This window comes from Sminthopsis crassicaudata, chromosome 1 (assembly GCF_048593235.1).
Source record: "Sminthopsis crassicaudata isolate SCR6 chromosome 1, ASM4859323v1, whole genome shotgun sequence".
Taxonomy (NCBI): Eukaryota; Metazoa; Chordata; class Mammalia; order Dasyuromorphia; family Dasyuridae; genus Sminthopsis; species Sminthopsis crassicaudata.
In genome coordinates, this window is record NC_133617.1 from 61,182,455 (window position 1) to 61,207,933 (window position 25,479).

Here is a 25,479-nt window from a genome sequence, read left to right on the forward strand (position 1 = left end):
CACTCCTTTAGAATAGGCACCCCTTGAAATTGTTTTTGTTTAGATTAGATACACCTTGAAACTGCTGGATTTTGGCTTTTGTAATCTTCCTGCTTATGTAGTTAATGACCCTCTAGTTATAAATGTTTTAACCTTTATAAACCCTTATTTTCCCCTGTTCTGGGCTGCTTGATTTGGGTTTTGCTTTTCCCTTTGCAGCTACTGGCAAAATAAACTCCACTTAAAATTTCCCCGTCTTACTCTCTGTTTGTCTTGGCACAATACACCTAGCTTGTGTTCTCTTTCACACAGTAGGGACTGAATGTCATAACTGGCAGGGACCCTTGAGCATAGAATGGCATAGTCAGAAGGTACCTTGGAATAAAGAAGATCAGAACTGAAAGCAACTATGGGGAATGTAGAGATAAGGTGAAGAATTACAGGAATGTTTAAATTCTTTTTCTGTATTTTATTATTCATTATTTCTATGTCTGTGACTTGCATAAGTATGTTGTGTGTTAGCCAATATTTACTTAAACTTTAGATATATTTTCTTGACCTGGAATGATGACTTTATCATTATTCAATGCTATCAATATTTAGACTATTAGTTGAATGCTGTGAGCTTAGTAATCTAAATTTTGAAGGTCTGTTGGCACCCATGGGACTTCAATTATTTAGACATCTGCTTCTCAAAGCAAAGCAATGAATAATAGCTTTACTTCCTTCAGTGATCATTTTATCCTTCATAAAATGTGAGATTAAACAAAGAGAAATTCTATTCTAGATCTTATTCCCATTATAAAGGAAGGATTATTAGAATGGAGATGATACTTCCTTAGGGGAATGTGATTATTTTAAGGGGAGAGGCCACCTATTTCTCAATGCTCCCCCTCTTATGACAGAAATCTTCCATTCCAATCTCTCCAAATAGCAACAACCAATTAGATGCCTCCCCCTCCCCTTTTCAATGCTCTCTTACTTGTGATGTAATTTCTTGTATAAAAGCAATGTATCTTACTACTTTTTTAGCCCTCCTACTTTGAGCTTTTTCTTTCTTATCTCGAAACGGGATGGCTCATCCTCTGGAGGTTTTCAATAAATAACTTTTCTGCCTTCTACTGAGTGATCTCTGAGTAGTCATTTTGGATAAGGGTCTTCTACATCCCTCATAGATGGGGGCTTGTCCAGGATGGGATCTTTGGGGGAAATGGCTGTGTGCACCCTGAACAGGGACAGGTGCCCACAGAGTAGTTTTCTCCATGGTCTCTGGCTCTGGGTGAGCAGCCTCCCTCCCCTCTTAGACAATGACCTGAGGCCGGGATACTCAATGGAAAGCAGAATTGAAGATTGAAGGAAATAGAGTCCTGATGGCGGGCTGCAGTCGAAAAGAAACACGTGTTCCCGAGGTAAAGCTCTTGGGAAGTCTGGGGGTCTATTGGCTGGGTCAAGGGAGACTCTGAGGGATTAGCCCTCCTGAATTTAATTTTGGTGTGGACTGCTGTCAACCCCAATGATAAAATACTTTTTCTGAGGAGGCTCTCAGGTGGCTGGGAGGCGTGAGGGTAACAAAGGGCCTCCGCCAACACCTGGACTGGGTCCAGGGTGGCATAGAAGCGGCCCAACAATTTGTATCAGGACGTTAGGCAGGGAATTCAAGACTGGAATGAACTTCCCAAATATAAGAGGTAAAAAAAACTTGGAGGATGTATGGCCCAGGACTATTTGGGTTTATCAGACTTAAATCTGTATATAAAAGGTGAAAATAGAATATTGCGTTTGTCTATGTGTGTATGTCTGCTTTGCATTGCTTTTGTTCTGCATTAAAAGTTATCAAGCTCTTAAGAGATAAGAATTCGGCCTCTGTGTTACAGGATTAGAAAAATATCAGGCTGAATTGTGGGAATTGGAATTCATTCAGAGTAGTAATTCTTTCAGAGTGTCTCAATGTATTGGTAATTTGGGAACTAGTTTGGGGCTTCTCAAGAAAAGAAAACCTTTTTTTCTCTTTCTCTCCCTCTGCCTCTAGAAGCAGCTTTATAGGAAGGGGGAGAGAAGGGAAAAAAATAAAAACATAGATTGAAAGTTTGGAAAGTTTTGAGAAAATAGAAGAACAGTGGCTATCACTCCTATAAACAAGAAGCCTGTTATCAGAGCTCAGCCAGAGGAAAAAAATGTTCAAGGTAAAGCAAGAATTGGTGCTTAACTTTTTCTTGGCTTACTAAAGAAGTTTGAATGGAATATTTAGGTAGATTTTTAGGAAATTTCACAAATTAAAGTACTGGTTAATTTTAAAATAACTTAAGATTGGAAATAAGAAATTGTAGATATTTGGAAGGAGAAATAAAAATAGAGTAAGAGAGGCAAATAGCTGAACACGGCAGTTCTCTGACCTGTTGGATCTGTGGGAACACTAGGCATGTTTCTAAAAATTGTGCCAGGAGAAGAAAGAAAAATCATTATTAGCAAGTTTGCTTTCATGGAATTAAAGAACAGAAAGTTTTTTTTTTAATTTTTAAATTTTTTTTATTAAGCATTTTTTAAAATTAATTTTTATAATTATAACATTCTCTTTGGCAGTACATATGCATAGGTAATTTTTTTTTTTTACAACATTATCCCTTGTACTCCCTTCTGTTCCGAGTTTTTCCCCTCCTTCCTTTCACCCCCTCCTCTGGATGGTGGGCATTCCCATACATATTAAATATCTTATAGTATATCTTAAGTACAATATAAATGTGCAGAACCGAATTTTGTTGTTATTGTTGTTGCAAAGGAAGGATTGTATTCACAAGGTAAAAATAATCTGGGAAGAGAAACAAAGCAAAAACTAACAAACAAAAAAAAATAATGCTCACAGTTTACACTCATTTCCCAGTGAGAACAGAAAGTTTAAGAAGGCTAAACTGGGCAATTGTCTGCAACATTTGATTAAGAGTTTTGGGAACTTACTACATTTTAAAGAGGTACTATAATTTTGAAATTGGGGGAAATAATTTTGCTGTTGCCTTGCACATGTTAGATTTATTAAGAGGATAAAAATCTTAAGAATTGTTTGAATATTGTGGCCTTTACAACTGAAGAGAAAAACTTTTTCCTTTTTTTATTATTTGGTTGGACTTCAAATTAAAATATAGATTATTAAACAAAATGCCAGTAGCTTACCTTGGGGGGGGGGTATGTTTGTATCTCCCTACTTAAATGGTATGTTGCTTTCTAGAAATATTGGATAATTTGTAAACTAAATGCATAGGCAAATAAGTATTTAGCCTGGTCATCTGTTTGTTACTGGATATTTGTGTTTTGTTTTTAAAAAGGTTTCTAAATGAAAAGAGGACAATTAACAATGGTCTGTGAAACCTAAATACTGTTTTATTTATTGAGAAAATAGCTGACAGCTGTTTGCCTGCCTTGTGAAGCAAACTCAGCTGCTGGCTCTTCACATTTGGCAGCAGTCTGGTAAACCAAGTCTTTCTATCTCAGACTGTTCTAACCTTGTTAGATTTAATTTTTTGTTGTTCTAGATTTTGGTCAAATCACAGATTATTGAACCTCTTCTGAGACACGGATCCGCCCACCTGAAGCTTAGATTGACACCACACCCACACCCCTGCATGGATTGAGAGCCTTTGCCCATTTCTCAGCCTGAAGCAGCTAAGATTGAGACCATCGCCCATGCTTCTGACGTAATTTGGACTGATATAGGGGAAGTGGGAAAGTGGTTGATGAATTATTGTTAAAATTACAACTGTATTACTGTGTGTTTAAGATTTGTGATGGAAATTGTTAAAACTGGTAACTGTTGCTGTTAAGGAAGTTATGTTTATAATATCTATGTTCACTTCAGAATATGTAATTGAGGAGTTTTTCTTTTAGGAAACTCCTCCTGTACTAGTCTGTTATGTATAGGAACTTTAATTCACTCTTGGGATTTATATGTGGGATGGTTATTTGACTATTTACTTTGTTTTTGGATGATTCCTTTCCATGAGAAACAAAAGGAGAGGAAGAGATAGGGAACTAGGGAAACTGGTGGATTTTTCTCACAATCTCTAAAAAAGTGGGAACCCTTAGTTTTCTGTTCACTTTGCCTTAGTTACTTCTGCCCCACCCCCTATATCACCAGTTCAGATTGAATTGAAAGTCCTTAAGCAGTCCTTTTTGTTTTTACTATGTTTTAGCTTTGAAATCCCTTATTCTGTGGAATTGCCCTGGCAGACTCAGTTTTGGGGACTATCTTGTTTTAAGGAAATCTACAAGATATAGACCCCTGTCTTGGGACTGGCAATCTCCAGTCCTATAACCCCAGTTTCTTAATTGATATCTCAGCATTTTCAAAGGACATTGCAGTTTTGAAATCAACCCTGAAAAAGAAAAGTTTTAAATGGAATATCTAGGTAGATTTTTAGGAAATTTCACAACTTAAAGTACTGGTTAATTTTAAAATAACTTTAAATTAGTATATGTGTTAAGATTGAAAATTTAAGATTAGAAATAAGAAATTGTAGATATTTGGAGGGAGGAATAAAAATAGAGTAAGAAAGGCAACTAGCTGAATAGGGGGGCTCTCTGACTTGTTGGATCTGTGGGAAAACTAGGCATGTTTCTAAAAATTGTGCCAGGAGAAGAAAAATAAAAAAGTTTATTGATGTTTTCAAGAACTTTTCCCCTTAACGGTGCTATTCCATTTTGCTAATTTCTCCCCTTCCTGTCAACAATATTTCTATTCAATCTGTGCTGCAGTTATTCCACTGAGTTTGTCTGGTACTTTGAGAGCTACTGGCCCTATTTTCTTACCTGTAAAATCAATGGTTTGATTAGATTGGCATTAATTTGAAATCTATGAACTTATTATTTTTTTTTTTTGCTAAGGCAATTGGGGTCAAGTGACTTGCCCAGGGTCACACAGCTAGGAAGTATTGTCTAAAGCTGGATTTGAACTCAGGTCCTCCTGACTTTAGGACCAGTGCTCTATCCGCTGCACCATCTAGCTGTCCCCTATGATTTTTTTTTTTTTTTAAATAACTTGGACAAAGTAGGTGGCACAATGTCTAGACTACTGGCCCTGGAGTCAGGAGGATCTCAGTTCACATTTGACTTTAAGACAGCTGTGTACCTTAAGAACACTGAGGTCCTTTTTTATTATTATAACTTTTTATTGACAATATATGCATGGGTAATTTTTTACATTATCCCTTGCACTCACTTCTGTTCCAACTTTTCCCTTCCCTCCCTCCACCCCTTCCCCTAGATGGCAGGCAGTCTTATACATGTTAAATATGTTATAGTATATCCTAGATACAATATATGTGTGCAAAACCATACAGTTCTCTTGGTGCACAAGAAGAATTTGATTCAGAAGGTAAAAATGACCTGGGAAGAAAAACAAAAATGCAAACAATTTACACTCATTTCCCAGTGTTCCTTCTCTGGGTGTAGCTGATTCTGTCCATCATTGATCAATTGGAACTGAATTAAGTCTTCTGAGGTCCTTTCTTGACCTAAACTACCAAGCATTCCAATTCTACTGCAAAGAGCATAACTCTGTGGGGTTGGCCACATCATTTGAATGCCAAACATACCCTTGCCCGAAAAAACTATTTTATGGAGAACTCACACAGGGCAAGTGCTCACAAAGTGGTCAGAAAAAGTGATACAAGGACACACTCAAGACTTCTCTTAAGATCTCATGAGAAACATTGATACAAGACACTAGCACGGTGTGCCTTCATCAGAAAAAGAGCTGTGCTCTATGAGCAAACCAGAACGGAATTAGCTCAGAACAAACATGAGATGCACAAAAGTAGAGAATCCACCCCAAATGTTCCTAGGGATTGTGTTCGACTTGTGGCAGACCATTCCCACCTGGTATTGGTCTGATTAGCCACAGTTGGACTCAATGACTCATCTCTACATCTAACATACCAACCTTCAGCAAGTCACTTAACACAGATTTCTCCCCCCACCCTATTTTTTGGTCACTTATTCGTGGTTTCCTTTGTAATCCTCTTTTATGCATTTAAAAATATGATTCTGAGAAGGGTTCCCTAGACGTCCCCAGACTGACTGCCAATTTTTAGACCATTAAAAAAAAAAAGTTAGTGTCCCTGAGCTTTAGACTGGAAATCAGAGACTTGTGTTACAATCATTCCCATGTTGTGATCTTTAAGTTCTTTTACAAATCTGGCTCTGAGTTTCTCCATCTGGAGAGAGGTGAATGCTTGACCTTTATTAGTCTAATATGGCCTTTGCAGCCCTTTCAGCTCAGGTTCTGTGGCTGCTCTTTTCCTGTTCTTACAGCTCTGACATTTAGGTAGTCTGAAATCTAACTTTCCTGTAAGAGGGGGTGTGTGTGTGTGTGTGTGTGTGTGTGTGTGTGTGTGTGTGTGTGTGTGTGTGTGTGTGTGTGTGTGTGTGTGTGTGTGAGCCTCTACTTACCAACCATAGAATCTAAGGCTTTGGAAGTGAAGGCAGAGCAGCAGGGTATTGAATTCTATCCCTGCGCATCTGTGAGCCTTTGCCCTCCTCCGTGGGTCTCAGTCTACCCATCTGTACAACAGGGGTCCCTTCGTGCTCTGTCCTTTGGCAAGGCAGCAGGGTTGGAAATATTGGACGGCTCTTTCCACTTTCAACCAGACTTTTATTGGAGATCGGGGTCGGGGCCGGGGCTGGGGGGGAGGTGGGAGCGAGATAGGGAGCGGTCAGTCGTGACATAAACGCTTGGCTTGCTCGTAAGTTACACGCGGGTCTCCGTGGCGAACGCGCAGGCGTGCCACGTCGTAATCCACTTCGTAACCGATCTGCTTGCCGAGCAAGGAGTTGTTCAGGTGCCTCTTGGTGGCTTCCAGCTTCTCCAAGTCCTTTTCCGTCTTGATGATGTTTTGCTTCAGCGTGTCAGTGCCCTGGGGGGAGGGGCGGGACGGTGATGGAGGGAGACACGGTGTAAGCAGCAGGGAAGGAGGTAGGAGATCCCCCTCTACAGAAAAGTGACTCGGAACGGGGTGGAGAGAAAGACCAGGCAGGGGTGAGACTTAGGGAAAACGGGAAGGGAGTGACTGCTGGCGCAGAAGCAATGGCTCCTTCTGGCTAGAGAGCTAGATTTGGTACCAAGTCACAGCCTCTCGTCCCCTTGCTATTCCCAAGATGGGAATTTCACCTATCTACATTGGTGAAATTTTTTTCATTGGTAATGAAAATCTGCCTCTGCCTTCCCAAACCAACCAACCAGCAAAAACAACGTTGATAGAGAACTGACTTGTCAGGAAATGATATGGGGAAGCAAGTAGTATGCTAATTCTCTTTATGGCTGTGTTCCCTCAATAGCAGAGGAAAGACTTGGAGTCTGGGAAAACGGAGTTCAAATCCTCTCTCAGCTCTTAATTGGCTGTGTGACCCTGGGCAAACCACGAAACTTTACAGCCTCAGTTTCCTTATCTGTAAAATGGCATACAGGGTTGTTTTAAGAATCAAATTATAAAATATATAAACATTTTGCACGTCTTAAAGTGCTTTATGTCTATTTCTGTCTATCTGTGTCTGTTTTTGTCTCTCTGCCTGTCTCTGTCTTGTGTGTCTGTTTTTGTCTGTTTCCCTATCTCTGTCTCCCTATCTCTGCTTCTGTCTCTGTCTTGCTGTTTATCTCTGTCTCTGTATTAATGTTTTTCTGTTTCATTGTTTTTGTCTCCTATTCCCTATCTTTCTGTTTCTCTTTCTATCTTCTGTCTTGCTGTCTCTGTCTCTATTTCTTTCTGTATCTCTGTCTCGTTTCTGTCTTTGTCATATATAGTAGGATACAGGGGTGGGGAAGGTATTGGTATTTTTCCCAAGTTACACACGAGGAAACTCAGACAAATAGGTTGCCCTTTCCCTGGGTCACACAGTTTGTAAATGTCTGAGGCAGGATTTCAGCTGAGATCTTCCTGCCTCCAAGTCTAGCAATTCTGCACCCAGCTCCTTCTAAGATGCCAGAGAACCACATTTTTTCTGTTGTGGAATAATCACAATGCTGGAGAGTGACACTGGTATAGACAAACTAAGGCTCTAAATGCTATCTCTAGTTCTAGGAAGGTTTAATTCTGTAAATTCTTCATTGGCTTATCTGTACCAAGGGGGCATGTTATCTCTCAGTCTACCTCCCCAGGTCCAGGCATCTAGCCTCCCTGCTTTAGGTGCAAGGGGCAAGCCTATACTCTCTACTTCCTTTTTATCACCCATATCTCTCCCATTCTGGTTCAGCTTTGACCTTGTTCCTATGTGCTATCTAATCATACTATGCCCTTTGCAACCCCTATCTTATTCTTTAGAAACATCCTTGTCTCCTCAACACTTTCAACTAACAGTCTTTTTGACTTCACTGTGAGAGAAATTTGACTCTCCTCTAAGGACAGTTTACCCCTCATGGACGTCTCTAATGATGGCCATCCCTCCTAGCCAACTCATAGCACCAGGATGTATGTACATATCCCATTTCCTATTGTGATTTTCAGACTTTTCCTCCATTCTTTCAGTCCATATGTATTATCCTGTTGCTATCAACCCCTGTGGATAGGCTTGACACCACCTTGACCAATTGTAATTGATGAGAAGATAATCCTTGGATTTCTGGAATAGTAGTGTCTCTAAATCCACTGGTCCTGCTTCCAACACAGCTCCTACAGTCATTATCCAGGGGCAGCAATCCCTTTGGAGAAGGGACTAGCTATCCCCACCAACTGCTACCCACAAGGCAAGCAATCTCACTTCAATGAGGCAATGACACCTTAAAATAGAAACAAGAGACAGCACAAGCCAGGTGAGTCAAAACATCACCTTACTACCACCTCATCCCTTTAGCTTTTCATGGAGATAGCCTCAGACTCTTAAGACCTAGAGTCTAAGGGATGGAATGTTTTTCCTTCCCACTAGGTCATCAGCTTTATCATCAATTCAACCTCCAAAGCCAAATCCAAAGAAAGATGTGAGCTGACCTCTGCCTCTTCAGCAGTCACAGTTACAATTACAGAGTAAAGAAAGTTCTTGCCACTGTCAAATGGTTCAATATCAGAAATTGATATTTTATCAGAGGAAGTAACTAAAGAAGCATCATTAGCATCAACTTTGCCTCTGAACACTATGGATCATGAGACTTTTCTATTTAACACAGCTGAATCCTCCTTTATGTGCTTTCCCTATTAAAAAGTGAGCTCCTTCATAATTTTGCTTTAATATTTGTGTGTTCAGTGCTTAGCACAATGGTTAGCATGCAGCAAGTACTTAATAAATGCTCATTCATTCATTCATTCTCAGTGAAGTTACCTCCTTACTTCCAAATAAGTTTTCCATCTTTTTAAATGAGTATAACTGCCTGACTCACAGTATTCCTCTTTATCCTGTCTCAGCAATCTTAAGGACTTTAATATTTATGTTGAGATCTTTTAATTCTGTCACCTCTCAATTATTATTCAGCCTTCTTAATGCCAAAGAACTTCTTCATCCCATTTCAGACACTTCCTGACATAAATACATGGCTTACAAATTAATTGCTCACAAGCTAATTTGTAGAAGACTAATTATTGGAAGTAGTGTAAGATCAAGAAAGATTTCTTGTGGGAGATAACACCTGTGCTGAGCCTTGAAAAGGCACTTAATATTGATTGAAGGAAGTTTAAGGTGCTATCCATACTAACCCTCTTTTTTCATCCAAATTATGACCATCAGTCCCTTGATTGGTTTTTTTCCCCAGTTCCATTCACTTCCATAACTAGCCCAGACCCCACATTTTTAAGAACATTAATCTTTCACAGTCTATGTCTTGACAGAATTATCAAGGTGAGAGTCATTTCATAATCAGTAGTATGCAGTCTGATCATTGACTCATTATAGCAAAAGTCAAAATTCATTACACCAAATGAATGTGTAACAGAGATGTTCTGCTTTTTTTACTTTCAAGATCCAAGCCTCATGCATCACTGGTCAGAATTATAGGTAGCCTGAAGCTATCACCTGTATTCTCTCATTTGTTAGGGGACTGACTGACACCTCAGTTACACTGAACCACTTAATATCAGTTAGATTTTTACAAAAAAAGATATAGTTATCCTTTCCACAATATGCAAGTTAGGGGCACAATGTCCACTATCTGGAAAATCTGTGTAAAGTTTTTTGACCTTCCCTTCATGCCAAAGAAGAAATTTGGTTTATTAAATTATTAAAAGTTGAAATATGTTGTTGTCATAAAATACTTTAAATATATTTTATGCATTTTGGAGTTTCTAAACTCCAAAATTTTTGTGTCATCTGCTGTTCTTCCTGTGTCATCTGCAACTTCTGTAAAGAACTTCCAAATTCTCATTTCTTATGCTGATCTGTGACATATTGAAACTGTTATGGGAAATGTTGCAATGTGGGAGGATAACTGTATTTACTTCAAAGATAAAGAACAAGCATACATATTATTTTTCCCATTATTCCAGCACCATAATCCCTATCCTCCACAAAATCTCAATTTTGGAGGGAGATGACCCTCATTCCAATAGAACATTGGTCCCACCAATTCCACATCCAGATGAGATATGACTGATGATAAATCCTTCTATTGAGAGTCCCAAAAGTCACTCCTGAAAACCAAACATTGTTCCTTTTCAAGGGCATTGATGTTGTGGTAGGTGCCAGACTGAGCTGATATCTGGATTTCTGTGGCTGTTATTCTTACTCAAAGTTGGAATCTCCATTTCCTTTGCCTATTTTGGAAGAGAACAAATGAAAAGACCTAGGATGTCCTATTTCTTGAGGGCCATATGATCTCAGAAGACCCTTTCCCTTACAGCATGTTCTGTCCATTGCATGCTGTCACACCACCAGATAAAGAAAACAAGGAATCAAAGAGATCGGGCCAAAGTTAACTCAAGCTCTTTTGAAGCTGCTGACAGTTCCAACTTTGTTGTTAATCAAAAAAGCTCCTTCCAATCTTATAGTCGGCCAATCAGAATCAGTTATGGAATGTTCATACATGGTCCAGTCTCTTCTCCAAGGCATTCTCCTCACGTGTCATTATAATTGTTCAAGAGGCAGCTCTCTAGTGCCCTTTGAGTGGCATATCATACCATACCCTTCAATGTTATCCATAAGGAAAGATATTTGAGCAAGCTGTTGGGGTCTTTGTCTGTTCTAAGTCCCCATTAGTCAGTCAAGAAGCAATATTAAGTGTCTACTATGTGCCAGTCACTGTGCTAAGCATGAGGCAAAAGACAATCCCTGCTTTCAAGGAATTCATGATCTTGATGGAGACATCAGAAAACAAAAAGGTACAAATAATCTATCTACAGGATAAATAGGAAATAATTAACAGAGGGGAGGAATTAAGAACTATTACCTATGGAATTATAAAGTCCCCAACATGGAAGTCAAATAAGTTGTTGACTGAAAAATGGGAAGTAGATAAAAGTGATGAGATTAATTTTGATTATCATCATTTCATAGAGAAGTGTAACTGAGATCAAACCAATTTCTATCAGTCAAAAAAGCAATTAACAAGTGTCTATCAGGTACCAAGCAATGTGCCAAATGATGGCTAAAGAAAGAAAGGAAAAAGACCATCCCTCCTCCCAAGCAGTTCCCAGTTTAGTGGAAGATACAATATGAAAACAACTATATACACAAAAATATGTTCAGGATAAATTAGAGATAATAAATTAAAGGGATAAGAAATAATAAATTAGAGATAATAAAAAGACTAACATTAAAAAGTTTAGAAAAGCTTTTTAAAATTTTTTTTTGGGTAAAAGATAGTGTTTTAGATGGAACTTGAAGGAAGTCAGGAGATGGGGATGAGAGAGAGAGAATTCTCAATATGGGAGACAGCTAGGAAAATGCATGGAAATATAGAATTTTGTAAAAGGAACACACGGAGGCCAGGATCACTGGATGACAGAGGTCCATGGTAGGAAGAGATGTAAGGTGTATAAGAAGAATGGAAAATAGGAAGGGGAAGGAAGTTAGGATGGTCTTTGAAAACCAAATAGAGAATTTTATATTGATCCTGGAGGCAAAAGGGAGCCATTAGAGTTGATTGACAAGAGGTGAGTTTGAGTGATATAGTCAAATCTAAGGCTAAGAAGATTCAGTTGACAACATAGTGGAGGATGAACTGGAATAGGAAGAGAACTGAGGTAGGGAGACCAATTAATAGGCTATTGTAGATTGTCCAGGGGTAAAGTAATAAGACCTACATCAAAATGTTGTTCATATTAGAGGATAAAGTAAACATACATAAGAATGAAGGTAGAATTGGCCAGACCTGGCAATTAATTGGATATGATGGGTGAGAAAAGGATGGTGAGCTTAGGTAAATGGCATATTGATGGTATCATCAAGAGTAATAGGGAAATTTGGAAGAGAAGAGAGAGTTTTGGGAGCACTATAGAAATGCTAGCTATTATTACTATTATTAAATGAAATATAAAAGATATCCTGTGTAGACTCCAAATGGAAGAAAATTCCATTGGAGATGCTGAGGTCTTCCAGCTGTTTTTGTTTTTACATGGTCCAGCAATAGAATAAAACTTTAGAGCATTACAGGACTTCCTTCATGAGATCCATGACTACTCCAAAGAAACTGATATAACAATCTACACAAGGAAAGCTAAGTGGCAGAAGAATGCATTATGTCCTGTATTATGGCATGCAATTGTCCAGGCAGGGTTAGTTCATCATGACTTAAATACTGATGGATCCTAATTCTTCTTCCTACTACTTGAGTAACTTTGGTTGAGTCATTTTATGTCAACTGTGACAAATGGCCTCTCAAGTCCTTTTCTATGATCCTATACATTTAACTCTTCCCCTTCTCCTACCTCTCATAATTAGTCATAACTACGTTTTATCAATTCCATATCCACCACATCTCTCCAGTGACTCTCCTCTCTCTAGTTTCACTACTATTATTCTAGTAAAGGCCTCCACTTCTACCTTCTTGGACTTTTGCAATACTCTTCTCATAGACTTTCCCATCTCTGTTATAAGGACCAATACTCGTTGGTAAGGACAATAACAATCAATACTTGTTTGTGAGGAGAGAAAAATTGGGAAAAATTTGGAAATGCATATTTTTTATTTCTATCCATCTTTCATCATATTCATCTTGGGGCAGTTAGGTGGTACAGTGAACACAGCACTTGGGCCTAGAATCAGGAGGATTTGAATTAGATCTCAGATACTAACTTTCTGTGTGACCCTGAGCCAATCACTTAACCTCTATTTATTCCTCATCTGTAAAATGAAGAGTAAGAAATAGCAAATGATTCTAGTATAATTTTTAAGGAAACTCTGTGGACAAACTTGGGATCATTTAGAATTGGACATAATTGAACAGCAAAAATCCATCCTTCAAACTATTGTTAAAAAAAGCCTTTCTTCCCATTTTTGCTCACTTTTGCTCAAAAATTTATTGCCTATTGAGAAAAATTTGAATTCTTCTTACTAGCACCATTCAAAGACCTCCATAGCTTAATGACTCATCATATCGTTCCAAACTTAGGACTATTTTCTACACATTCTGTGCTTCAGCCAGACTAGACATGTCTTTGCTCCTTGAACATGCATATCTATCTATATCCTTAGACCTCCATGCTAATATTGAGGTGCTTCCCTTTATCTTTAATGCTTTCTTCCCTCTTTTTCCTTTTATCTGCCATATTCCTACCTATCTTTCAAAGTTTCCATCAAGTTCCATTTTCTTCTCTAGAAAGCCTCCTAGATTGTCCTTCATCCCTCTTATTTCTCCAGAACTTTACCAGTATTCTCACCTGTCTATTGCACTTACCTCAGGATATATATTTGAATTATCTGTGAGGGAAAGGATCACTTCTTATCTCAATTTTGCATCATTCCTAGTGCCCGCTATAGGGTCCTTCAAATAGTAAGCATTTGATAAAAATTTGTTGATTGATTGATTAAAGGAGAAGAGTTTGGGAAGTAGAGGGAAGAAAGGAACTTTACAGGAAAAGAAAGATAAACTGGAAAAATTGGAAGGGGAAGGAGTTGGAGGGGAAGGGAAAGAAGGGCAGTTCTGTAGATGGGAGGGGGAAATTATACCAAAGCAAGGTAACTGGCTTCTGGAAGCTGGGTGCCAACATGCCTCTGGAACACACGGACCATGGGCCTATCCAGCTTCTCTTTGGTTGACAGGTAAGTGTCACACACAGGACCCTGGAGATGGAGGATAAGGTTAGTGAGGATTGACACAGCCCCTCTCCCCCTTCATCACACACAGACCTCCCAGCTTCCTCTATCTTCTTGATCTCCCTCCATGCCTGATCTCAAGGAACACCCTTTCCTACCCTGCTGAGTCCCTGTGTGAGAAGCATCTCTTCCTTGAACTTCTTGCATCGAAGGATGGTTCCTCTCATGAGTCCAGTCATCATGTTCAGCCTTTCCTGAGAGAAGACAGTGTAATGTGCAGTAGATAGTGTTAACCATTGAATTCAAAGACAAGTCAAAGTTATTTAACCTTTTCTCACCTACAGAATGAGTAGCTTGGACTCAACGATTTTTCAGATGCCTTCCAGCTCTAAATCTTATGATTGTATTAAATTACCCAAGGCCTCACAATCAGTTTATACTGGTTATGCATATATATAGGCCCTATGCCTCCCATGTTCCATGTATGGTACCATCTAGCTCCATTTACCCCATCATCAAATCCAGTTCAAACATGAACTTTTCTCCAAACTAATTCCACAAAAGGCCCCTCACCAATTCCACATTGCCCCAATAAGCAGCCAAACATTCCCCAAATCAATTTCACACATGAATTTGGTGTATAGCTTTCCATTAGCCATCCAAATAACTCTACATGTACCCTTCTAGTAGACCTCCAATTACCCTGAAATCTCTTCGCATGTCATCTCCATCCAACTCCATGCACATCCTCAACTCCCAACCAACCCTCAAATTATGTCTTTCCTCAAATCAATTCCAAATACAGTCTGTGAGATTTTCAACCAAACATTCAAACAACTCTCCATATATTCACTATTAATTCTCAGCTACCCCACCAATTTTCATCTGGTAATCCATTGAGCCTCCATTTTGTGGAGGGCTTAGGCTAGTTTTCATTTTCCTCTTGTGCCTGTTCTTGGCTTCCACACTGCAAAAACATGTTATGTTCTGGGTATTCAAAGTTCTCCTTCACCCATCCTGACTCCCACTTTTCAGCTCCCTTTTGCATATTTTCTTCACCTTTTAAAAGGTAAGCCCCTTTAGACAATTTAGATAAATTGTCTATCTTAAAAATATTTAGATAAAAATCATATGGTTATGATTTTTGCTCCTATCTGGACTATACCCTCAGCTCTTAGCACAGGGTCCAAAATACAGTAAGTGCTTAATAAATATTTCCTTTTACAGAACTACAGTCTGATTAGTCCCAGAGCCAACTCTGCCCATGGCCCTAGCCCCTTCCCTCAGCTCACCTTGAGCTGCATACTTTCTTGCATCTTTCGGGACAGAGAATTTGCCACTGTTTTGTTGAGGTGCAATTGCCAGTTTTGGGCATGATGCTCACTCTTTCTCATGTTCTCCAGTGCTGATTTTCCCTCCACCAAGAGTCGTTTGGCATCATTCAGAGCCAAGTCACAGTCTGAGGGATAGAGGAAGTATCTATTGGAAGAACTCTCCAAGACAACTGAGCTTCCACAATGTTCTTTCCCACCTCCCTCAATATCTGTGGAGGCTTGAATGTGACCGTGTTTCTCTCAGGCATCTCTGTTTTCCTGAGGGTCTTTATAACTGGACCTGGCATCCTCTAAATCTCTGCTATGCTATGATAGATTGTATATGGGAAATAATACTTAGTTCTTAATTTAATGCAATCTTAAGTTCTTAGTTCACAGGGCTATGGTCAGGAAAATATATGTAAATTTTCTATGTTATGGAAATGAGGGCTTTTTTAAATTACTGCTACATATGATGCCTGAAGAGTTCAATGCCACTAGGGGAGAGATTTAGTCATTCATTCATGTATTTACCAATCCATTCATTCATTCATTATGTAAGATAATTGAGGTTAAGTCTAAGTCTAAGACTGGATTTGAAGTCAGGTCCTCCTGACTTGAGAACTGGTGCTCTATACACTGTGCTGCCTCATAAGGAGAGTCATGGGCAGTATTATATGTGGTCATGCTCACAAGATTACTAGGAGCCTTCTGGAGAGGAGGAGAAGGAAGTGGCTCATAAAATCAATGAGGTAGTTTTCTGAATAAGAGTTTCTTATTGGAAGGGTCTTGAGTGGCTCAGCCCATTCCTGAAAAACTATTTCTTGGTAGTCATTCCGTTTTTGCCAAAAGATCTTTAGTAAGGGAGAGTCCACTATCTCCTGAACCTATCACATGCTTGTATAGTTGGAATTGTCAAAAAGCTTCTCCTTATCTCCAACTCAGTTTATCTCTTTGTGACTTCCACCCATACTCTTTTGTATTCCTGAGACTTAGCATAATACTTGGCAAAAAGTAGGAGTTTAATAAAAGTTGATTTATTACTGACTGAAAGAACTTGGGATGTTTAGCCTAGAGGTGAAGGGGGAAGAAGTGAGGAAGATGCTAATTGCCTTCAAGTATTTTACATGTGGCCATGTAGAAGTGTGAGATATTTCTTTAAGGAGGCACACAGGAGAAGAGTTCTCAACTTGGAATCAGGATAAACTGAATCAGAATCCTGCCTCAGACACTTTTACTGGCCTAAAATTCTTTGAGGCATAGTAATAATAGTCTAATCCTCTCATTTGCTGATGAGGAATACTAATAGCTAAATTTATGTGGTACTTTTAAGATTTACAAAGCCCTTTGCATATGCTCTCATTAGATCCTCACAACCACCCTGAGAGGTGGATGCTATTTTTATCATTTTATAGAGGCAAGATAGAGGTTAAATAATCATAATAACTAATAATAATAGTTAGCACTTACTATTCTACACCTACTATAAGCCAAGCACAGTACTAAATGCTTTATAAATGTCTCATTTTTATGCTCATGGCCACTTGGGCAATAGGTGTTATCATTATCTCCATTTTGCATTAAGGAAACTGAAACAGATGTTAATTGACTTGCCCAGGGTCATACAACTAGGAAGCATCTAAGGTAGGATTCTAATTCATCCTGATTCCAAGTTCAGCACTCTTCTCCCATGTGCCAACTCAAATTTTAGTCTAATTTCACTTCCACCTGATAACATTTTAAATACTTAAAGGGATCTTCCTCCCTTTCCCCCCATGCCAGCCTTTTCTTTAGGCTAAACATCCCAAATTTCTTTAATTATCAGTAAATCAACTTTTTATTCGATACCTACTTTTTGCCAGGCACTGTGCTAAGTCCCAGGGATAGAATAAGAGACAATAAAAATTCCCTACTTTCAAGGACTTTATAGTTTAATGGGGGAAAGCATCATGCAAACAAATATATATATATATATATATATATATGTGTGTGTGTGTGTGTATACGTGTATATATATGTGTTTATATGTATATATATGTGTGTGTATATATATGTGTGTGTATGAATGTGTATATATATGTGTGTATATATATATATATAAAACAAATAGAAAGCAATGAGAGAAGGCCCTAGAATTACTGGGGGCTGGGAAAGGCTTTCTATAAAAAATAGGATTTTCATTGGAACTTAAAGGAAGCCAAATTAATCAGTAGGCAAAGTTGAGGAGGGAGAACATTTTAGGCATGAGGAAAAGCCAGAAAAAAATTCCTGGAGCTGAAAGATTTGAGACTCTTTTCTATTCTGGTAGTTCTCTCATGGACAATCCCCAGCCTATCAAGAATTTTCCAAAATTATGCTGTCTTGAACTGAATTCAACACTTGAGTTATGATCTTACCAGGGAAAGTGGGATTATCCATTCTTCCTTATCTCAGGAAGCTGAATCTCTCTTAAGATAGCAAGCAGTTAGGCTGTCTTTCTTGACTGACATATCACATTGTTGGTTCACACTGAGCTTGAGGTTGACGGAGCTCTCAAATATTTTTCAGACCAAATGCTCTCTAGTTACATCTTGTACTTGTGAAGTCATAACATCATAAAATTCATAGATCAAGAGCTGGAAGGAAGCTCAGAGGCCATCTAGTCTAACTCCATTTTACAGATGATGAAACTGAGGCCCCGAGACAGGAAGAGGTTGGATCAAGGTCCCACAAGTAGTAAATAAAAGATCCAAAATTTAAATTCAGGCCCTTTAACTACAGCTTGGCATCCTTACCGAGTGCTATGCTGCTATCTAGCAATAGTACCCCTATCTTTGACTTCTGAAGATGATTTCTTGAACCTATGACTAAGATTTTTACATTTATCCCTGGAAATTCTGGGTAGGGAAAATCCAACCACATAAAGCTCCATAAGTCATCAGTGTTGAAGAGTTGCCCCAAAACTGAGGTTAATGGCTTCCCCAGGGTATATGTTACTGGAGAGGGCCACTTTAGATATTAGTGGGAGCTCATTAGAAGTAGGATCATAAATTTAGAGCTGGAAGAGAGCTTAGTGGCTTTCTGGTCTAACTCCCTCATTTTGCTATGAGGAAACTGAGGCTCAGGATCACATCATCAGGTAGAATTTGAACCCAGATTTCCCTGGCTCCAAAGTAAGCATTATCTTCATTCTGCCATGTTTCCTCTCTAATGATGAAGGGCCAATGACCATATTATTAGATGCTTAGAATTTATGGGTCTGGGGTGGAATATGGGAATAAGTCTGTCCAGTTCCATGGGAATTGTGCCTCAGACACTTCAGGGAAGGGTGTCTCCAACTGGGGCAAGACGCACCTGGGGGGTTGACCCCCACAGGGTTGATTGGTGGACTGACAGCACCCTGCACCTTAGGCGTATGGGCTCTGCTGATATTGATCCAGGACTGACGCCCAGCATCCACCAGCGCTGTATCCAAGCAGTGGTTCATCAAATCCACCACCAGAAGCCGTTCTTCACAGCAAACTGTCAGATCCTCACGACATTTAGACAAGGCCTAGAGTGGGACAAAATGTAGGGCAGGTCAAAAAGGTCTTTGGAGCAAGGATGAAAGCAAGTGGGGAGAAGATGTGGGAAGAGAAGGAGAGGCTTGGGGGTATAGTAGAGGCTTCTGGGGAGAGGCAGACCCAGAGAAGATGAGAATCCTTATATTTCTATACCCTTCCTCCTTAGTTCTACTTTTTGTGAGGATGAGAAGACTACCTCATACTGGACCCAACTTACACTGAAATGAAATAAAAAAAACAAGAAATGGGGAGCAATGGGTGCTAAGAGCTAGCTTTGGGTGAGACCTGGATTCAAGTCCTTTATTTTATACTTATTGTGTGTCCCTGATCAAATTGTTAAACTCTGTTTCCCCAGACAACTTTCCAAGAATAAGCACTAATAACAGGTTCCAAGATCTGCATTAGCAGAATGAACTCATTCAGCAAGAGTTCCCTAAGTCAATAAAATTACAGGTCTAACTCCCTTCCCCACCCTGCCAATCCCTGACTCATAAGACCCTGGTTTTATGTGTATGTGGGGAGCCCATTTTATTGCTACCTGGATCCCAGAGAAGACCTGAATGGCTAGGGAAATGGATGCTGAAGGACTATTGGACAACAGCTAGAGGCAGCTTTGTTTCTGGAAGTTGAAATAGGATGGACGTGAAGTCTTTTTTTTTATTTTATTTTATTTTATTTTATTTTATAATTATAACATTTTTTGACAGTACATATGCATGGGTAATTTTTTACAACATTATCCCTTGCACTTACTTCTATTCAGATTTTTTTCCCTTCCTCCCCCAACCCCCTCCCCCAGATGGCAAGCAGTCCTATATATGTTAAATATATTACAGTATAATTTAGATACAATATATGTGTGTAGAACCGAATTTCTTGTTGCACAGGAAGAATTGGATTCAGAAGGTAAAAACAGTTTACATTCATTTCCCAGTGTGGACGTGAAGTCTTAAGACCTGAACTTTGTACCTGTCCTATCATTGTCTGTATGACTGTTAAGTCACTTCACTGCCCCAGTCTTAGTTTTCCTAACCCACATAATTGGCATATTTATCTTAGTGGGAACATGAATATCACAGCCAGTTAGGAAGCTGTAACTTACTGGCTTCCTTGACTCAAGTGATCAGTTGAACTAGAACCAGAGGTCAAAACTGTGGTGTATTCAACATCACAGGACTAGACGATCTTTAAGATCTTTTCAAATTTAATGATTTCTGCTTCTACGCTATGTTCAACCTATTGAATTGGAGGTGCTTGTCCAGAGGATGGAAAGCAGATTCTAGAGAGTTTTAGAGATCACATTGCATAAGGATTTGGGGGTATTATGTTTAGAAAGAGAATACTCTAGGGCAACATTTTAGGTTTTTTTTCAATTGTTTGAATAATAACAGAAAGATCAAACATTTACATAGTACTTACTACATACCAGGTACAAGTATTCTCATTTGACACTCATAACCACTGTTGGAGGTAGGTGCTATTATCCCATTTTACAGATGAGGAAATTGAGGCAAATAAGAGTTTTTTTTTTTTAAGTAATTTGGCCAGGGTAACACAGCTAGTAAGTGTCTGATGCTAAATTTAAATTCAGGTCTTCCTGACTCCATATCCAGTGCTCTGGACATATAACATCTATATATTTTAGAAAGGGGCCAAGTTATGAAGAACTTTCTATACCAAGCTGAGGATTTTATATTTGACCCTAGAGGAAGGAAGAGCTTTTTAGGTGATGTGATCAGACCTTTTTAGGAAAATTAATTAGTAGCTAGTGGAGGATGGATTGAAGTAGGAAAGAGACTTGAGACAGATTGTCCAATTATAAAACTGAAAGGTGATTGTCTCTACCAAAGTGGTAGTAGTGTTAAAGAAAAGTGGGGGTACATGTGAGGAATGTTGTGAAGGTAGAAATGACAGTATTTGACAACAGATTGGCTTATGTGGGATTAATGAGGATGTGAAATTGAGGATCAGCCTAATGTCTTAGAGGATCTTAATGCTGAGTTGCCTACAAAATGTGTCCGAGAGCCATCTGCACCCAGAGAAAGGGATGTAGCGACTGAGTGTGGATTACAGCATAGTATTTTCATTTTTGTTGTTTGCTTGCATTTTTTCTTTTTGATCTGATTTTTCTTTTGCAGCATGACAATTGTGGAAATATGTATAGAAGAATTAGACATGGTTAACATATATTACATTGCTTGCCATCTAGGGGAGAGGATGAAGGGAAGGGGAAAAAAATTGGAACACAAAGTTTTGTAGGGGGTGAATGTTGAAAGCTATCCATGCATCTATTTTGAGAATAAAAAGCTTTATATTAAAAAAAAGTCACAGAAAACAATAAAATTAGCTTTGTAAAAACTTCCCTCCCCCCTCCCCAAATGTGTCCAAGAGATAGCTGATGATATGAGACTGGAACTTGGGAGAGAAGTTAGGTCTGGGGACATAGATATGGGAATCATCAACATAACGATGATGTCTGAAACCATGGGAACTGATGGAATCATCAAGTGGAGCAACAAAGGGGCAAAAGAGAAGACCTAGGGCAGGCTCTTCTTGGATAGTCTCTTATCTCTCCAGTGTTTAATGTTTCTACTTGGAAATGCTATGGGACCACAGGTGGAAGGCTATATGGGATAGAAGTGTGCTATGTTGTCCTGAGTTTGTCACAGTATTACAGGTTAATGATCATGAACTGGATGAATAACATCAAAAGAAAACTAAAAGCAAGCAGACAAGCAGAAAAAGAGATGAATGTCACAAAAACTTAGAAGAGAATATCCAGGAGGAGAGGTGATCTACTGTATCAAAGGGTGCAGACATGACAAGAAGGCTGAGAATTGGGTAAAGGTTATTACAAAAGACAAGAGATCACTTTGGAAAGAGCAATTTCAGTTGAATATTGAATTAAGTCAGATTTCAAAGCGTTTAGAAGCAAGAAAATGGAGAGAAAGCTAAATTCTCAAAGAATTTAGCCAAGATGATAGCCATAGATAACTTAAGTGAAGAAGGAAGTGAGAAAAGTCACAGTGATATTAGGAGAGGAGAGAAAGAACTCTCAGAGAATGGCTTCAGTTTTTCAGTGAAGCATGCTGTGAGATCTGCAGCTGAGAAGGTGGGCAGAGACTTCAGAAGGCAAGAAAGGGTTTGAAATAGCAACTGGTGAGTGGGATAGCAAATCAGGGATTTGTAAAAGAATTGCTTTGCTGCTATGAAATTATGGAATATAAATTTGTAATGGATCCAGTAAGCACAGTTTCATGAGATTCTCCAGCTCTTTTCAGCAACAAATGAATAAGGCAAGTATCCCCATTTTATGAATGAGGAAACTGAGGCATGGAAGAGGAAGTCAGTTGCTTAAGATCCCTTAAGCAGAAGTCAAATCCAGGTTTTTGATTTTTGGATTCTAGGGCCAAAGCTCTTTATAGCAAACCTCATACTATTCAGAAGCAATTACCAATTAACTGCTCATTCTCAGAGATTTCCCTTGTGTGTTACCAAAAGTAATTTCATCCCACAGGGGCAGGTTGGAAAAGAGAGGAGAGAAAAAGAGAACTTACAGCTCTCCTACCTTTAGCAAGGTCTCTGAGGTCTCCATGTCCTTTTCCACTCTTCTTTTCAGGCCCCGAAGCTCTTCTTTTTCCCACAGGAGCTGAGTGTCAGTTTTGTCTGGGACCTACAGAAACAGAGGGAAGAGATGTTTGTCATTTAGGGAGAGAAAGGAAGGACCTGATCTCCAGTGCTGGGCTAGGAAGGTGTGCTGGACTAGGAAGGTGTGCTGGACTAGGAAGGTGTGCTGGACTAGGAAGGTGTGCTGGACTAGGAAGGTGTGCTGGACTTGAGAATTTAGGAGAAAGGAGGGCTGTTGGTCTCATGTGAATTGAAGGAATATCTGATTTGGGGAATAGGGGGTTAAGAATTGGTGAATTTGGAACTGTGAGGAGAAAGGCTGTTTGATCTCCAAGGAGACTTGCCCTGCTCTGATATCCTGGGAGTTTTTGATAGGGAGGACTTTTTTATTTTTTATTTATTATTATTATTTTTACCTCCTGGAGGCTGTGGGTGGCTGGAAGTTTGACTGTTCCCCTGGGTTTTTTTTTTTTTTTTGTTTGTTTGTTTTGTTTTGTTTTGTTTTGTTTTGTTTTGTTTTGTTTTGTTTTGTTTTGTTTTGTTTTGTTTTGTTTTTGGAGAGGGAAGAGAAGGGAAGAGGAGAAAGAACTATTCCATCTCCTGAATGCTATAGCTATTTTGGGGAGGGGTGGGCAGCGTTTGTGACCTCTTGAGAGTACGATGGGGGTGGGGAATCTGACATCCTGGAGACTCTGTTTTCTAGGAGGTACTATTTCGAGTGGAAGGTGTTTGATCTGAAAATCTGATGACAATAGGGACTATTTGACCTCGTGGAAGCTCTGGGTACCTAGAAAGTTTGTCTGACCTCTCTGTTCTGGCCTGGCCTGGCAGCTTTGGAGCTTTGGAGCTTTGGAGGGAGGCTAGAGGTCTCACCTGCTCTGAGACAGGCCGGGATTGCCGAAGTTTTCTGCTCTGCTCATTGATGAGCAGACCCTTTCGTATCTCACTGAGCCTGTGGTCCATGACTTCTCTCTGTCGAATGAGGGCCTGGATCTTCACGTTGATCTCATGAGCCGCCTGCCGCAGGCGAGCGGCCAAGAGCCTGGCACCTCGCACGTAGTTCTGGATATACTCATTAGTCCTCATAGTCCGGGCTTCCCTATGTAGTGGCAGGGGTATGTTTGCCTTCCATGCAGGGGGCTTAATCTTCGCCTTCCACAGGGTGACCCCTTCCCCGGGGGGAGGCTGCTCCACGGTCCCGCCACCCTTGAGCATCTCTACGCGGAAACGCCAAGGGGCCGTGTACTTTTGTCGGCGCTGGTTTGGGGTAAGGTTGGCGTCTGAGGCATTGTCCGGGGGTTTCCACACAGCCACCGCGGCTTCGTTGCATCGGTCTGTCAGCTGCTGGGCAGCATTCACTAAATTTCGAGTTTGCTGTCGCCATTCTGGGGCACCCACCCTATCATCAGGGGTCAGCTTCAGGGGATTCAGGAACAGAGGCATGGCCCAAGCTGCGACCCCACGGTAAAGGGACGACAAGAGACTCGTTTCTTCTCCTTCAGATGAAATGAGTCTTCTGAACTTTGGTCCTCTCATCACCATGGTGACTCGTACAACGTAATGAAGAGATTCCAGAAGTGGGGGAGGGGAACTCTTCCTCTGTCCTCCTACCCCTCCCACTGCCACCCAGACTTCTATCTCCTCCTGTCCTTTTCTCACCATATAAGACAGACACCCCTTTCCTCATCCCTGCATTTACTTCCATTTACCCGTTTTGCTCTGTTCTCAGAAGAAGCGGCTCTTTTTGCCAAAGAGAACCGACTGTGTCCTTGATTCCATTCCTGCCTGTCTCCCCAGGATCTCACCCCTCTTTATTTCTTTTCCCTTCTCTCTCGTTCTCCCTTTCCCTTTCCTTTTCCCTCTTCCTTCTTTACTCTTTCCTTTCATTTTGCAAATATGCTCAAATCTCCCCTATCTTAAAAACTCCCCCTCACCACTCCTTCAAGCTATCATCTTATTTCTTTTCCTTCACTACTAAACTTTTAGCTTCTGTTTTCTTTTCTTACCACCCACTCATTGCTTAAGCCGCACATCCCTCATACAATCTAGGGTGATCCTTTAAACTCCTCTTTCCTTCAACCGTCACATATTCAATTGTCAAATCTTAAGCCTACCATTTCTTTCATAGATGAATGAGAAGTAATGTGTCAAGGAAAAGATTATAAATATGGGAGACTGGGTGAATGGTGTTATTGGCTCCACCATTTACAATAATAGTAAAATATGAAGAAGATGTTTAGGAGGAAGCAAAATAAGTTTGGTTGGAGGAGTATATGCTTCTTTAAATGTCCTTCTTGATGTTCCATCATGGCATGGGAATAATTTTATGTTCTTGAAGGCTACTTGTATGTAGGAGGTGCCTAGATTCTGACATATCACTTTGGAAAAAACTTTTGAGTATGAGCCTGGTGACATTGCATGTACCATACTGACAATAGGGAGCCATTGAAGAATTTTGAGCAGAAGAACAACATAGATCTGCACTTTTGGAAGTATATTTTGTCAATTCTCAGGAAAAATGGATTGGAGAGGGGAGAGATCAGAAGCAGAGAAACCAATTTAGAGTTATTGCAACAAATTAGAAGAAGGGGCCAAGTAGAAGGAAGAGAATGAAATGGAGTGAAGAAATGAGGTTGAGAAATATTATAGATTTAGAATCAATAAATCTGGAAATTGATTGAACATAAAGTGGTGAGGGAGAGAGAAAAATTAAAGAATTGAATTTACAAACCTAAATGAATGAAAAGATTATGAATCCTTTGATGGAAACAATAATATTGGAAAGAAGGAAGATTTCGGAGATAAGATAATGATTTACATTTAGGAAATCTTGAATTTAAGAAGGCTATGGAAACATCCAG

The 25,479-nt window shown here is 39.6% G+C and overlaps 2 protein-coding genes across 2 annotated transcripts in view; one reads left to right on the forward strand and one right to left on the reverse strand.

Annotated features, from left to right (window-relative positions):
- Positions 1 to 6,598: 6,598 nt before the first annotated feature.
- TEKTL1 (tektin like 1) lies at positions 6,599 to 24,170 on the reverse strand. Its single transcript, XM_074306812.1, has 7 exons — positions 23,492 to 24,170; positions 22,560 to 22,664; positions 18,783 to 18,981; positions 15,429 to 15,595; positions 14,295 to 14,390; positions 14,050 to 14,163; positions 6,599 to 6,881 (listed from the first exon to the last, which is right to left on the reverse strand). Exons 1-7 carry the CDS (start codon positions 24,158 to 24,160, stop codon positions 6,681 to 6,683), a joined length of 1,551 nt encoding a protein of 516 aa, XP_074162913.1. The 5' UTR covers positions 24,161 to 24,170; the 3' UTR covers positions 6,599 to 6,680.
- Positions 6,777 to 25,479, forward strand: part of SLC1A6 (solute carrier family 1 member 6) — a 50,426-nt gene continuing 31,723 nt past the window's right edge. Inside the window, exon 1 of the mRNA XM_074306763.1 lies at positions 6,777 to 6,940. Within this exon, the coding sequence (XP_074162864.1) occupies positions 6,853 to 6,940 (88 nt within the window). The 5' untranslated portion in view covers positions 6,777 to 6,852. The remainder of the gene's footprint in view (positions 6,941 to 25,479) is intronic.